This window comes from Mastigoproctus giganteus, chromosome 13, assembly GCF_048544385.1.
Source record: "Mastigoproctus giganteus isolate SK-2022 chromosome 13, ASM4854438v1, whole genome shotgun sequence".
NCBI classification, from domain to species: domain Eukaryota; kingdom Metazoa; phylum Arthropoda; class Arachnida; order Uropygi; family Thelyphonidae; genus Mastigoproctus; species Mastigoproctus giganteus.
In genome coordinates, this window is record NC_143587.1 from 77,191,805 (window position 1) to 77,206,569 (window position 14,765).

The 14,765-nt window shown below is 38.4% G+C and overlaps 1 protein-coding gene across 1 annotated transcript in view; it reads left to right on the forward strand.

Annotated features, from left to right (window-relative positions):
* Positions 1-14,765, forward strand: part of Itpr (Inositol 1,4,5,-trisphosphate receptor) — a 1,293,714-nt gene that overhangs the window by 308,404 nt on the left and 970,545 nt on the right. The window contains exon 15 of the mRNA XM_090387283.1: positions 14,106-14,225. Within this exon, the coding sequence (XP_090243409.1) occupies positions 14,106-14,225 (120 nt within the window). The remainder of the gene's footprint in view (positions 1-14,105; positions 14,226-14,765) is intronic.

Sequence of the window (14,765 nt, forward strand, 5' to 3'; positions counted from 1 at the left end):
ATACAGTGGGACCAACTGATGATGTTACCAACAGCAAATTCAAAATGGGAAGCATTCAAAGAACTTATCTTGGAAGCTACTAGGCTTTACATACCAACTAAGAAATATTGTTCAAGGTTTAGGCCAAAATGGATGTCAGATGAACTAATGAGGCATATGGCAGAGAAGAAAAATGCGTGGGATACGTACAAATTAACACATGACACAGAAGCCTATGATAGATACAAGTTGATATGCAACCAAGTTACAAAGGAGGTTAGGCAGGCGAAGGCAGATTACGAGAAATCCTTGGCAAGGGATGCAAAGAAAAACAGCAAAGAGTTCTTTACTTATGTAAACTCTAGAAGGAAGGGGATGAATCAGATTGGTCCACTTGATATTGATGGGTCAAGTGTTGATGATCCTGCTCAGGTAGCTAACAAACTAAATGAATATTTTGCATCGACATTCACACATGAAGAGTTATTCAGCGAGGGGAATGCCAGAGGTGTATTCAACTCTAGCAGTAAGCTACAGAATCTTGAAATAACTGGGAGTAAAGTGGAGGAGAAACTGTTGAAGATAAACACAAGAAAGGCACCTGGGGTGGATGGGATCTATCCAGTTATATTAAAGGAGGCAGCAAAGGAAGCAAGCAAACCCTTAGCCATAATTATGAGAGCTTCCTTGGACTCGGGGGAGGTACACATAGACTGGAAATGTGCAAATGTGACCCCAATCCACAAAGGAGGATCAAAGGCTGACACAAGTAATTATAGACCTGTGAGCTTAACTTCTGTTCCAGGAAAATTAATGGAGGCACTGCAGGATCATTTAGACAAGACTTCAGTTATAGCTCAGACACAGCATGGTTTTGTTAAGGGGAAGTCTTGCCTGACCAACTTGATTGGATACTATGATGCAGTCACAAAAGAACTGGATGCAGGGAATAACTTTGATATTATATACTTGGATCTTAGAAAGGCTTTTGATACTGTTGCACATGGAAGACTGCTACACAAATTGGAGCAGTGTGACATTGGAGGCAAATTGCTGCTATGGATAAAGGGGTGGTTGAGGGGGAGAAGACAGAGTGGTAATCAATGGACACTGCTCATCGTGGACTGATGTTATTAGTGGAGTCCCTCAGGGCTCAGTGTTGGGTCCATTATTGTTTTCTGTATTTATATATGATATTGATGATGGTATATCGGGCTTAATGTCCAAGTTTGCAGACGATACAAAGGTTGGCAGGGTTGTCAAGGACACTACTGACACTATGCTGCTGCAACAGGATCTGGAAAGGTTGAGCAGATGGGCTGAGAGGTGGCAAATGAAGTTTAACATTGACAAATGTAAAGTACTACTCATGGGAAACAGCAACCCCAGAGCAACGTATCAACTCTCTGGTATAACACTGACAGTGGTAGAGAATGAAAGGGACTTGGGGGTGGTTGTGCAGGCAGATATGAAGTTCTCTGAGCAGTGCAGACGGGCTGCAAGAGTAGCTCATGGAGTATTGTCAATGATATACAGGAATTTTTCCAGCAGGGATAAGGAGGTGATTATTCCATTGTATAAGGCGATGGTCAGGCCACACCTAGAGTACTGTATACAGGTCTGGAGGCCTCATTTCAAGAAGGATGTAGAGCTGCTGGAATGAGTACAGAGAAGGGCAACAAGATTAGTGAATGGGGAATAAAGGGGTGCTCTTACGAAGAAAGGCTTAAGTTTTGCAAATTACAGTGTCGGGAGACTAGGCACCAGCGAGGTGATCTGATAGAGGTGTATAGAGCCTTGAATGGTTTAAGCATGCTCAATGCTGATGGGATTCTTCCACTAGCTCAGAAAAATCACCTGAGAGGGCATAAATTCAAATTGAGGAAAGACAGATGTAGGATAGACGTGCGGAAATTTGCCTTTAGCCAGCGGGTGGTTGGTTGGTGGAACAGACTTCCATCCCTTGTGGTGGAGGTTGATAGCCTAAACAAGTTTAAGGCTCAGCTGGACAGGTATTTTGAACGAACAGAGGGGTGAAGTGGAAGTGTTTTTTTTTTTTTTTTGGCTGATGCTGCATAAGCTTGCTTTCTTGCATCAAATGCCTCTACTAATGTTAATGCTAATGCTAAAAGTGGAGAGACTAAGGGACTAAGGGATCACTGTTATCCCTCCCTCTTTTATTTATTAACCTTTCTTATTAATGTTGAAAAAAGAGTACAGGTGTTGTGTCAAAATGATTTGGACCATTTTTTAAGAGGTTTATCTTGGCTTTCAGGATAAACCTTTTAAATTCTCTAAACCATTTAGTTCAGTGGAGTACTGCAAAAGATAGATGTTAATCAGTCAAAAGATAGATGTGGAATCAGGATGGGTTGTGGTGTCTTTTCATTGATTTATCGAACTTTTGCAAGTAGGTGGCGGGATGTCATTATTTCTCTATATAAGATGGTAAGACCATGCTTGCAATGTTGTTTTGAAGTCTCAAGGGCATGCCTGAAAAAAAAAGGATATTGGACTATCAGAGAGATTCAAAGAAATGTGACTAAATTTTTGTGGAGTACTTGTTGTCCACACAAGAAATGTGACTAAATTTTTGTGGAGTACTTGTTGTCCACACAAGAAATGTCTTAAAAGGTGTGGACTGTAATGCTTTGTAACTAGACACCTTATGGATGCGCCTGATTGAGGTGTGTAATGTCCTGAAGTGGATGAGTAAAATGTATGTGGGGGGGCATGGTAGATACAAGAAATAGATCTCATAAATATAGGACACACATAGAATCTTAAGATTTAACAAAATGTTGTATTGAAACCCAACAGTGAAGTTTATCTTCAGACAGGACTGTAAATTATTGAAATAAATTATCTTCTGAAGCAGAATTGAAGTTCAGACCAGAATTAGGTGGTTACATTTGGCAATGAGTGAGTATGACTGATTGAGGGGTGGGGGGAGAAAACAACATAGTTTTTTTTTTTTTTTGCATCATTTGCCCTTAATAGTACTGATTGCACTTTAAACTTGGCAGCAACAACAGTTTAATGCTCACTGAGCTTCATTGGCCCAACTGTTTGTCATAAATTGATCTGGTGATCACTATCGACAATATCTTACTTCCCTAGATATTTATTTTCATTTATTTTATTTTATTTTTTTGTTTGAATTATTGGAAGGTTATAATCATTGCTATCTGTATTCTCTGCTTCAGTCTAGGAAATATCTATAAGTCGAAAAATATTAATATTGCCTTTCTGTTTTCTTAATTTAAAATTATTTGTAATGTCCATTTGAAGGTGTGTCTTTTCACCTATTTTATTTATCTCCCCTGGAGTATATTGGTATATTGCTGAATCAAAACTGAGATCATATGGAAAAATTTCAGTAGAAATAACTATTGGAATTATACAGGATAAGTTTCCTAAAAGTAAAATAAATTTAAACTTTTGTTGTGGAAATACTTGTATATTGAAAGAGTGCATTTCTTTATATTTGCATTTTTATTAGCGTTCTGAATTTCATGTTATGTTATGCATTATTAAAGCCATTCTTGAATATACAGGGTGATTCTAAATTATTGTTGGGGTTTCCGTGGCCTATAATTTTCAAACTGGAAACAACAAAATAAAACTGTTTACGGAATATGAAAGTGTAGCTCAAAAAGTTTGCCACATTGATGTCTGGGAGATATTACTTCAAAATGGTGACCCTTCAAGAGAAGGCAGTGTGCGTACTTTGGATTTTCAAAACAAAGTCTGTTATCACAACGCAACATTGTTTTAGAACTCAGTTTTTTAGAACTGAGCACTTCGCAGGAAGATGTTGATCGAATCCACGAAGCATTTTCTCGAAGCCCACAAAAATCAACTAGACAAGCTTCTTTGCAGTTAGGTATACCACAAATGACTGTTTGGAGGGTTGTTCATAACCGCCTTTACCTCGATGCCTACAAACTGTAGATTGCAGGCTTTAAAGTCATACAATGAACCCCGCCATTTCCAATTTGCCCAAGGCATTTTTTCAAACATCGAAGATGATGAAAATTACCCTCGGAGATGGAGATTTAGTAATGAAGCAATGTTTTATGTATCAGGGAAGGTAAACTACATCATAACTACAGAATATAGGGATCAGAAAACCCTCACACCATTCAAGAATTCGAAAGAGATAGTCCAAAGGTCAATGCCTAGTGCACTTTGTCATGTTCGGAAGTTTTGGGGCCTTTTTTCTTTGTGAAAAAAACAGTGACAGCGGTGACCTATGTGGACATGCTACAGCTGTATCTGTTACCCTAGTTGGAAAATCATCACCCAAATGTGGTGCACTGCCACATTGGGCTTTTATTATCCGAGAATTTCTTCACATGCATTTTCATGCGCTGGGTTGGGCATGGTGGACTGATTTCGTGGCCTCCGTGCTCACCTGATCTTATGCCGCTTGATTTCTTCCTATGGGAATACGTGAAGGATATTGTGTACAAGATTCCTGTGACCTCCCTCGATGAACTGAAGCTCAGAATTGTTGCTGCAATTGAAACAGTTATACCGCAAATGCTAAAGAACACTTGGAGGGGAAATTGAATATCGCTTGGACATCTTATGTGCCACGGAAGGCGCACATGTTGAAGTTGTTTAGCATTCTGCAGTATTGATTCAATAAGTAATAAAACTTTATGAGTTACACTTTCATATTCCATAAGCATTTTTATTTTGTTGTTTCCGGTTTGAAAATTATAGGCCATGGAAACCCCTACAATAATTTTGAATCACCCTGTATGTTTGCAAATAAACAAATATCCCAATTTTTGCATGTACGAAGACATATCTTATTTCATTCAAAAAGGGCGTGAAAAAGAATTGTGTTTATAAAATTAGCACAAATTAAATTTTTTTTTTTTTGCTTTTTTAATTGAAAGTACCTAATTGAATCAAGATGCATGATTAATTTCTGCAACTCACAGGAGTTTCACAAGTTGGCCAGTTAAGGATCATTACATGATAATAGATCTCAGTGTGTTTTAATCAGTTTAGCAACAACAGATTGTATAATTTATTGCGTTTATGGATGTGTGGATGAATTAATGAGTGAGTTTAATCTAGAAATGTCTATTTTTAAACATAGGGGATCATATGCAGCTGTAAACATTGAGTGATTCCACTCCCAGTTCAGTTGCATAATTAAATAACAGAGGGCGATTCCTGCCTCTGTTATTTAATTATTTTTGATAAAAGAAATGAATTTATTATGAAATGAAGGATGCTATTTATACAACTAAGAGAGCTTATTGTTTTAATGAATGAGAAGTAAATTATATGAGCAATTTGTGAAAAAAAAATTTAAAAAGCTAGACTGAATTTGTTTGTGTTTTTGCTTGAAAAATATTGCCAGAATTCTGGGAATCTGCAACCTATTTGTAATAATTCTAATATTGTTATTAATGAAAAGATATGTAATAATAGCAGTTTTTCTCTTTGAAAAAAATAAAATAAGTATGTATGTATAGAGAAAAAAAATCCGAATTTATTTATTCTTCAGGTGGCCATAAAGTCTGGAAACATACATAATAAATGGTTTATTGATATTACAATACAATACACTAGTTGTATCCAGCATAACATACACCATCTTTCTGATTAATCAGAAAGATGAGGGATAATCACTTCCTTTTCCCTGCTAAGGGATAAATAGTTTAATATAGGTCCTTCAGTCTTCACCATTCTTGTTTAATGGTGATATAATTCTATAGCAGACACCTGTGGGATATATGCATATGTAGAGATATATGCATAGGAGAACCACCTGCAAACCTCTATTTGCAGGTGGTTCTCTGTCTTCTCCAACATATATTGGATGTTGGAGAAGGTTTTGGATATAGGTGCATTATATCATCTCTTATCTAAGTCCAGGTCTTCTATAAATGCTGTGTGCACATTCATTGTTGGATTGGCTTGGGTTATTTTTCAAGTAATCAAGTGGTTTCAGATCTGGCGAGCATGCATCCCAATCCACAAGGCCACGTCATCCAATCCAGTGTGGGAAATTATCATCAAACTAGTCCCTCACCAATCTGGAATAATGGAGTGGTGCGCCATCCTATTGGAACCACTCCGCGTGACCATCCCCTAGCCCTTCAAGTGCGGGCATTAATTGGTCACTTAATATGGACAAATGTGTCTCTTTCCAGTTATGTTACCTTCAAAAAAAAACAGACCCAAGATGTGCTTTCCACAGTCTACATCACACCACACCACACCACACCACACCATTACCTTCACTCCTCCTTGTTATTTAGTAGGAGAGATTCAATGCGAATTGTATTGTGACTAGTGCTGCATGTTCTGTTTGTTCACCTCCCTGTTCACATAAAAAGAAAGTAGCTTCGTCACTGAACAGCACACAGTCTTCGGTAAAGCATGTATCTAGGTTATCTGAGAATCATGCTCACATTTCCAAAGAAAGATAAGGATCATCCTTAGATAAGCTTTGCAAGACTTTCACCTTGTATGGGTGAAAAGCATGAGCCTTGAGAATCATTTGCGCAGTACTGCACGGCACCGCCCAGTTCCGTGCATGTTTTGCGAGTTAGTAGTAGTAGTGGCATGTGATGCAAGAAAGCAAGTGTATGAGCTTATGCAGCATCAGCTAAAAAAAAAAAATCACACCTTTCCTCCAAATGCCTCTCCAGTTCCTCCTTAAATTTATTTAACCTATCAACTTCCACGATGATAGATGGAAGTTTGTTCCAATAATTTACCACCCACTGGCTAAAGGCAAATTTCCGCACATCTTTCTACATTTGTCTTTTCTTAATTTGAATTTATGCCCCCTTTGGTTCGTAATCTGAACAAGAGGAAGAATCCCATCAGAATTCAGCATGCTCAACCCATTCAAGGCCTTATACACCTCAATCAGATCAGGCACAAGTGCCTAGTATCCAGCCACTGCAATTTGCAGAACTTAAGACTCTCTTGGTAAGAGAATCCCTTTATTCTCCTCACCAACCTTGTTGCCCTTCTCTGTACATGCTCAAGCAAATCTACATCCTTCCTAAAATGAGGCCTCCAGACCTGTACGCAGTACTCAAGGTGTGGCCTGACCATTGCCTTATACAGAGGGATAATCACTTCCTTTTCCCTGCTAACAAAATTCCTATATATCATTGACAAAACCCCATGACCTACCCTGGCAACTTGTCTGCATTGCTAGGAAAACCTCATATCTGACTGCACAATTACTCCCAGGTCTTTTTCATTTTCTACCACCTGAAGTGTAGTACCACACAGTTGGTACGTTTCTCTGGAGTTACTTCTACCCATATGCAGTACAGTCAGTCCTCATATAACACGTGTTTACAGTACACGAATTCGATCGTACACGATTTATAAAAAGGGGAACGATATCTTATATAACACAAACCAAATTCGCTTATGCACGATTCACCTTTGTGTTTACAAGAAATGGCAGTCGGACCGGAATCACCCCAACTGAACGCAACACGAAAGGAAAGATTCTGAAAATGTATTTATGTGTTTTATATCAGTGAAGGGGAAACACATTTCACCATAATAACGTAAAAACCAGCACAATTCCAGCTATCGGTATAACTGCAAATGCAATTAGATCGACTTTATAACAGATTCCATTAGCAGAAATGCAACTGGAAATTGTTTTTATTGTTTTATGGCAGTAACCCCTAGAAATATGCTTCAGTAAAATGTGAGGTGTTAATTATGTATCTCTGCCTTTACCGTGTTGTTTATTCAGTTGCTACACGTGCACAGCTTTGTTTATGTGTATCAAGCTTGCCTCCTCGTTTTGTAATTGTGCTTTATTCCTTAAAAATGAGTAAAATTCTTAAAAGGTGTAAAATAATTAAAAGTGTGAATAGGACTTCCTGGTGAAAACACTGCAGATTCATAGAGAAAAAGAAAAGTGATATCGATAAACAGAGGCGGACTGGGTCAAAAATTCTTACACGAGAAAATTTATAGTAGCCTCATACTAGTGGTTATGGCCAAAATCACACCGGCCTCTGGCCCACTGGGGTTTCCCCGGTAAGGCTTATGGCCAGTCTGCCTCTGTCGATAGAGAAAAAATATGAAATTGTGAAACACTTTGAGCGAAATGAAAGACCATGTGATATTGCACGTGCTACAGATCTAAAAGAGGGAACGCCGAGAATTACAAAGAATGCAGAGAAAATAAAAACAACTTTCATAGCAGGAACAACTCAAAGTGTAATTAAAACCCATTAGATTAAGACACAAAGAACTAGAACAGATGGAATGGCTGTAATCTGTTTGGATAGAAAATCAAACAAAAAACAAGTTTGCTTACGATAGAAGCAAAAGCATTAGCAATATTTTATTATGTAATAGTCGTAATAAAATACGTATGGTATTTTATTATGATTATTTATTGTGTTCGGTAATGTTTTGATTACAAATGTAAGTTAAATCTTGAGTGGCCAGCACCTAACCCTGTTTTTCCCATAGGCCCTGTTGTTTATATTGCACAATTTTCCATTACACGAGTGTTTCTAGGAACACAACTATCGTGCTATACGAGGACTGACTGTACTTTGCATTTGTCAAGGTTAAACTTCAGTTGCCACCTCTTAGCCCATCTGCTCAAATTTTCTAGATCTTGTTGCAGTAGCACACTGCCATTACTGTCATTAACAACCCTGCTGACCTTTGTATCATCTGCAAACTTCGACACTAAGCCTGATATATCTTCATCAATATCATTGATAAATATACAAAACAACAGTGGACCCAACACCGAACCCTGTGGGATTCTACTAATAACATTAGTCCATGAAGAGCAGCACCCATTGATTACACACCAGGGTATGTCTGCCAGGGGCAAAGGTTGATGACGTTGTAGAGCAGATATCATCTTTTAAGGGCACAAAAGGTGATATAGTTTTACAAGTTGGCACTAATGATATCAAGAGTAGGAGACCGGCAGAATTGCTTAACAAGTACAGGTCACTGTTGAAAAAAAGCCTTGAAATAGGGTTGAATTTGAAAGTGTCTGGAATTCTGCCCAGACACGATAGGAGGGAGTATCTCAAGGGGTAGAATTTTTTTCAGCCTGGACTGTACTTGTTAACAGGAGAGATTGCTTCTACAGGGATGGGATACACTTAAATAGAAATGGTGCAAGAATATTTGCTGATGCTATCGAGGCAGTGTTAGGTGGGTCGGAAAACTGCTAGCTTGTGGGGGGGGAGACAAAGACGAATAGATTAACAGTAGCCACTGGCAGAGGTGAAAGAGATTCTTGCACTGCTTCTATTGGAATGAGCAGAAGCCTGAAAAACACGATGCAGGATATTTCAGAGACTGCTGGGAGTCATTGCGGTACAAGTTAACATATGGGTTGTGTTAGGATAGCTAAGAATAGAAATAGGTGCATGTATACTTGCGTGTACACCAATGCTAGGAGTTTAGTAAATAAATTTGATGAAATTGAGGTGTTGCCAAAACATCAAAGGCAGATATTGTTGGGATATCACAGATATAAGGAATGCAGAACTGGAATTTGGGGAGTACAACGTCTACAGAACGGATAGACTGGATAAGAAGGGAGGAGGGGTTAAGCTATTAGTTAAGAAATACATAAAATCCAAGGAAGTGAAGCCAGTGGACATTGCTGGACAATGCAGTGTCGAGTCAGTTTGGTGTGACATAAGCATTGGGAGATCAAAATTGAGAGTAGGAGTGTGCTATAGGCCTAATGACTCTGATGAGTATAATAAGAAACTGTACAGGGAAATAGAGTGGGACAGTAAATCAGAGAGAGTCTTATAATGGGAGATTTAAATTTCCCAGATATTGACTGGAATTTGGGGGGCTGGTCACTCACACACTAGCAAGGCTTTTGTGGATTTATTTGATGATTGTTTTCTACATCAGCATGTTCGGGAGGCAATTAGAGGGAGGAATACTCTTGATTTGATTATCAGCAGTGATTCTTCATGCATTAAGAATCTGCAGATAAAGGAACCACTAGGTGGCAGTGATCACAGTGTGCCGAAGTGGGATTTACTCAAAGAGGTAACTACCATTAGAGGTAAAGGGAAGGGTTATTGCTTTCGTAAAGGCGACTACGATGGACTGAGACAGTATTTAAATTCTATACAGTGGGACCAAGTGATGATGTTACCAACAGCAAATGCAAAATGGGAAGCATTCAAAGAACTTATCTTGGAAGCTACTAGGCTTTACATACCAACTAAGAATTATTGTTCAAGGTTTAGGCCTAAATGGATTTCAGATGAACTGATGAGGCATATGGCAGAGAAGAAGCATCCATGGGATACATACAAATTAACACACGACACAGAAGCCTATGATAGATACAAGTTGATCTGTAACCAAGTTACAAAGGAGTTTAGGCAAGCGAAGGCAGATTACGAGAAATCTTTGGCAAGGGATGCAAAGAAAAACAGCAAAGAGTTCTTTACTTATGTGAACCCTAGAAGGAAGGGGATGAATCAGATTGGTCCACATGATATCGATGGGTCAACTATTGATGATCCTGCTCATGCAGCTAACAAACTAAATGAATATTTTGCATCGACATTCACACATGAGGAGTTATTTAGCGAGGGGAAAGCCAGAGGTGTATTCAACTCTAGCAGTAAGCTAGAGAATCTTGTAATAACTGAGAGTAAAGTGGAGGAGAAATTGTTGAAGATAAACACAAGAAAGGCACCTGGGGTGGATGGGATCTATTCAGTTATATTAAAGGAGGCAGCAGAGGAAGTAAGCAAACCCTTAGCCATAATTATGAGAGCTTCCTTGGACTCAGGGGAGGTACCCACAGACTGGAGATGTGCAAATGTGACCCCAGTTCACAAAGGAGGATCAAAGGCTGACACAAGTAATTATAGACCTGTGAGTCTACCTTCTGTTCCAGGAAAATTAATGGAGGTACTAGTTAAAGAAGCACTGCAGGATCATTTAGACAAGACTTCAGTTATAGCTCGGACACAGCATGGTTTTGTTAAGGGTTAGTCTTGCCTGAGCAATTTGATTGGATACTATGATGCAGTCACAAAGGAACTGGATGCAGGGAATAACTTTGATATTATATACTTGGATCTTAGAAAGGCTTTTGATACTGTTGCACATGGAAGACTGCTGCACAAATTGGAGCAGTGTGGCATTGGAGGCAAATTGCTGCTGTGGATAAAGGGGTGGCTGAGGGGGAGAAGACAGAGAGTGGTAATCAATGGACACTGCTCATCGTGGACTAATGTTATTAGTGGAGTCCCTCAGGGCTCAGTGTTGGGTCCATTATTGTTTTCTGTATTCATAAATGATATTGATGATGGTATATCAAGCTTAATGTCGACGTTTGCAGACGATACAAAGTTGACTTCTATTACTTTTGTTATGACCATTTCCTTCACCATCAGAAATAGATGGTTGTCCACAATGATGTTTGTCCAACGCTGCCTATCTCCTTGAATTTTTGAAGCTTTCCAACTGTGCTATGGGAAATGGCAGCACTTCCGGGATGACATGTGGTGAAATGCTCTGCTATCCGTTGATATGACCAGCCCCCATGTCCACTCAGCAGTATCAACTCAGTGCATTCGTCTTTTGCCAACAACATCTTCAATCTTTTAAACAGTAAAATAATATTATCTATCTTGTGTGTTGGTCACTTGCACACTAGCAAGAATTTTGTGGATTCATTGGATGATTGTTTTCTACAGCAGCATGTTCGAGAGGCAATCAGAGGGAGTAATATGCTTGATCTGATTATCAGCAGTGATCGCAGTGTACTGATGTGGGATTTACTTAAAGACATAATTACCATCAGAGGTAAAGGGAAGGATATTTGCTTTCGTAAAAGTGACTACAGTGGTCTTAGACAGTTTTTCAATTCTATACAGTAGGACCGACTGATGATGTTACCTACAGCATCTTCTAAATTGGAAGCATTCAAGGAATCTTGGAATCTACTAGGCGTTTCATACCAACTAAGAAATACTGTTCAAAGTTTAGGCCTAAATGGATATCAGGTGGACTAATGAGACTCGTGGTAGAGAAGAAAACTGCATGGGATGCATATAAATTATCAGGCACTACAGAAGCCTTCAGTAAATATAAGCTGATCTGCAATCAATCCGCATAGAAGGTTAGACAAGTAAAGGCAGGTTACGACAACTCTTTGGCAAAGGAGATGCAAAGAAAAACAGCAAAGACTTTTACTTATGTAAACTCTAGAAGGAAGGGGATGAATCAGGTTGGTCCACTTGATATCAATGGTTCGACTGTTGATGATCCTACTCAGATAGCTGACAAACTGAACAAACTGATTTTGTAATAACAGAGCAAAGTGGAAGAGAAATTGTGAAGTTAAACATAAAAAAGGTACCTGGGGTGGATGGGATCTATCCAGTTATATTAAAAGAGTTGGAAAAGCAAACCCATAGACATAAGAGAGCCTCCTTGGACCCAAAGGAGGTCCTCTATGGTCTGGATATATGTTCAAATGTATCCCTAATTCACAAAGGGAGGACCTCTTAGTTTAACTTCTCTTCTGGGGAAAATAATGGAGCCACTGGTTAAAGAAGCATTGCAGGATCATTCAGACAAGACTTCATTAAAATTCTGATACAGCATGGGTTTGTTAATTGGAAGCCTTGTCTGACGAGTCTGATTGGATATTATGATATGGTTGCAAAGGAACTGGAAGCAAAAAAAAATTTTTATATCATATACTTGGATTTCAGGAAAGCTTTTGATATTGTTGCATATGTAAGACTACTGTACGAATTGGAGCAGTATGGCATTAAGGACAAGTTGCTACCATGGATAGAAGGGTGATTGAGTGGGAGAAGACAGAGTAGTACTCAATGGACCCTGCTCTTCATTGACTGTTGTTATTAGTGGAGTACTCCAGGGTTTGGTGTTGGGCCCATTTTTTTGTATATTTATCAATGATATTGATAGAGGTATATATCAGTCTTAATGTCCATGTTTGCTGATGATACAGCGGTTGGCAGGGTTTTTAATGATAGTAATGAGAATATGCTCCAGTCACAGAATCTAGAAAAGCTGAGCAGATGGGCTGAGAATTGGCAACTGAAGTTTAACATTGACAAACGCAAAGTACTGAATATGGGCCTGGAGAAATGTAACCCAGAGTAATGTACCAACTGTTGTACTACTCTCAGGACAGTAGAGAATGAACAAGACCTCGGGGGTAATTGTGCAGTCAGATATGAAGTTTTCTGAGCAGTGCAGACATGCTGTCGTGGTATCTTTAAATGATATAGATGAATTTTGCTAGCAGGGATAAGGTGATTATCCCCTTGTATAAGGCAATAGTGAGGCCACACCTCGAGGTACCACATGCAGGTGTGGAGGCATCATTTTAGGAAGAAGGTAGAACTGCTGGAACAAGTACAGAGAAGGGTAATGGGATTGGGAAATGGAAGAAAGGTTTGCTGTTATACCAAGAAAGGCTTAAATTCTGCAAATTTTAGTATCTGGAGTCTAGTCACCTGCAAGGTGATCTGATTATGTATAAGGTGTTGAATGTGTTGAGCAGGCTCAGTGTTGATGGGATTCTTCCTCTTGCTCAGATTACAAATGTGAGGGGGCATAAATTGAAATTGAGGAAAGACAATTGTAGAATAAATGTGTGGGAATTTGCCTTTAACCAGCTGGTAAGTGATTGCTGGGACAAACCTTTCTCTGTCATTGTTGTAATTGATAGCTTAACTAAATTGAAGGAAGAGCTGGACAAATTTTTAGAGCAAGTGGATGTGTGAAATTGGATTTTTTTTGGCTTATGCTCTATATATGCTTGCTTTCTTGCATGATATGCCTCCGCTAATGCTAGTTTTTCTAGATTTAATGTCTTCCCTTTATTATTGCAATACTACTACATTTTTATTCTAATTATGATGATTTGTTCTGGTAATCTACTATTAACCTTGGAAACCATTTAGGAATATTATGTAATTTAGCCATGTAGGCTGGAAAGCAATTTAGACGTAGTGCATTGTTTAGAAAATTAATGTAAAAGTTAGTCAACTGCAATTAGAGATGAATTGTGTATGAATCTCTTTTCTACACATAGATTACTTTATGTATTTCAGATTTCTGGATTATCTTTCTGACCTATGCATTTCCAATAAAGTTGCCATTCCTATAACACAAGAACTTATATGTAAGGCTGTACTTAGTTCTCAGAATTCTGATATCCTCATAGAGACACGGTAAGATTTTATTGCTATTAATGAGATTTTTTAGCATTTAATTTTCCCAAAATATGAAACTTTGTGTTTATATCATTAAATTATTGAGGTTAGAACTGAATTTACAAAATTGATAAACCAGGTAATCTAAATTTGAACATGCTTTATAAGACATATCTCAGACATAATGGTGCACCTAAACCTATGGATATAATATCTTTACAACTGGTACTCTATCTTTTATAATAATAAAATATAGAGTACCAGTTGCAGAAAAGATAGGCACCAGTTAAAAATTCTCATATTGTGATTTACGGAGCAGAGAGCTTTGATTTTCAGTCTTTTTACCTCTATCCCACAAAAAACACCAAAACAAGTGTTGGTGACAGTATGTGTGGAATTCCTTCAGTAAGTTTTTCAAAAAAAATTTGAAATTACTTCAGTGAGTTATGTATTTTCAGTAACTAATATGGGTGTGATTACGTAGACAAAAAGGGGGGGGGGGATACCATGGGCTCGGATTTCAGCTACTGTCACTAACATATTCCTGCACCATTTTGA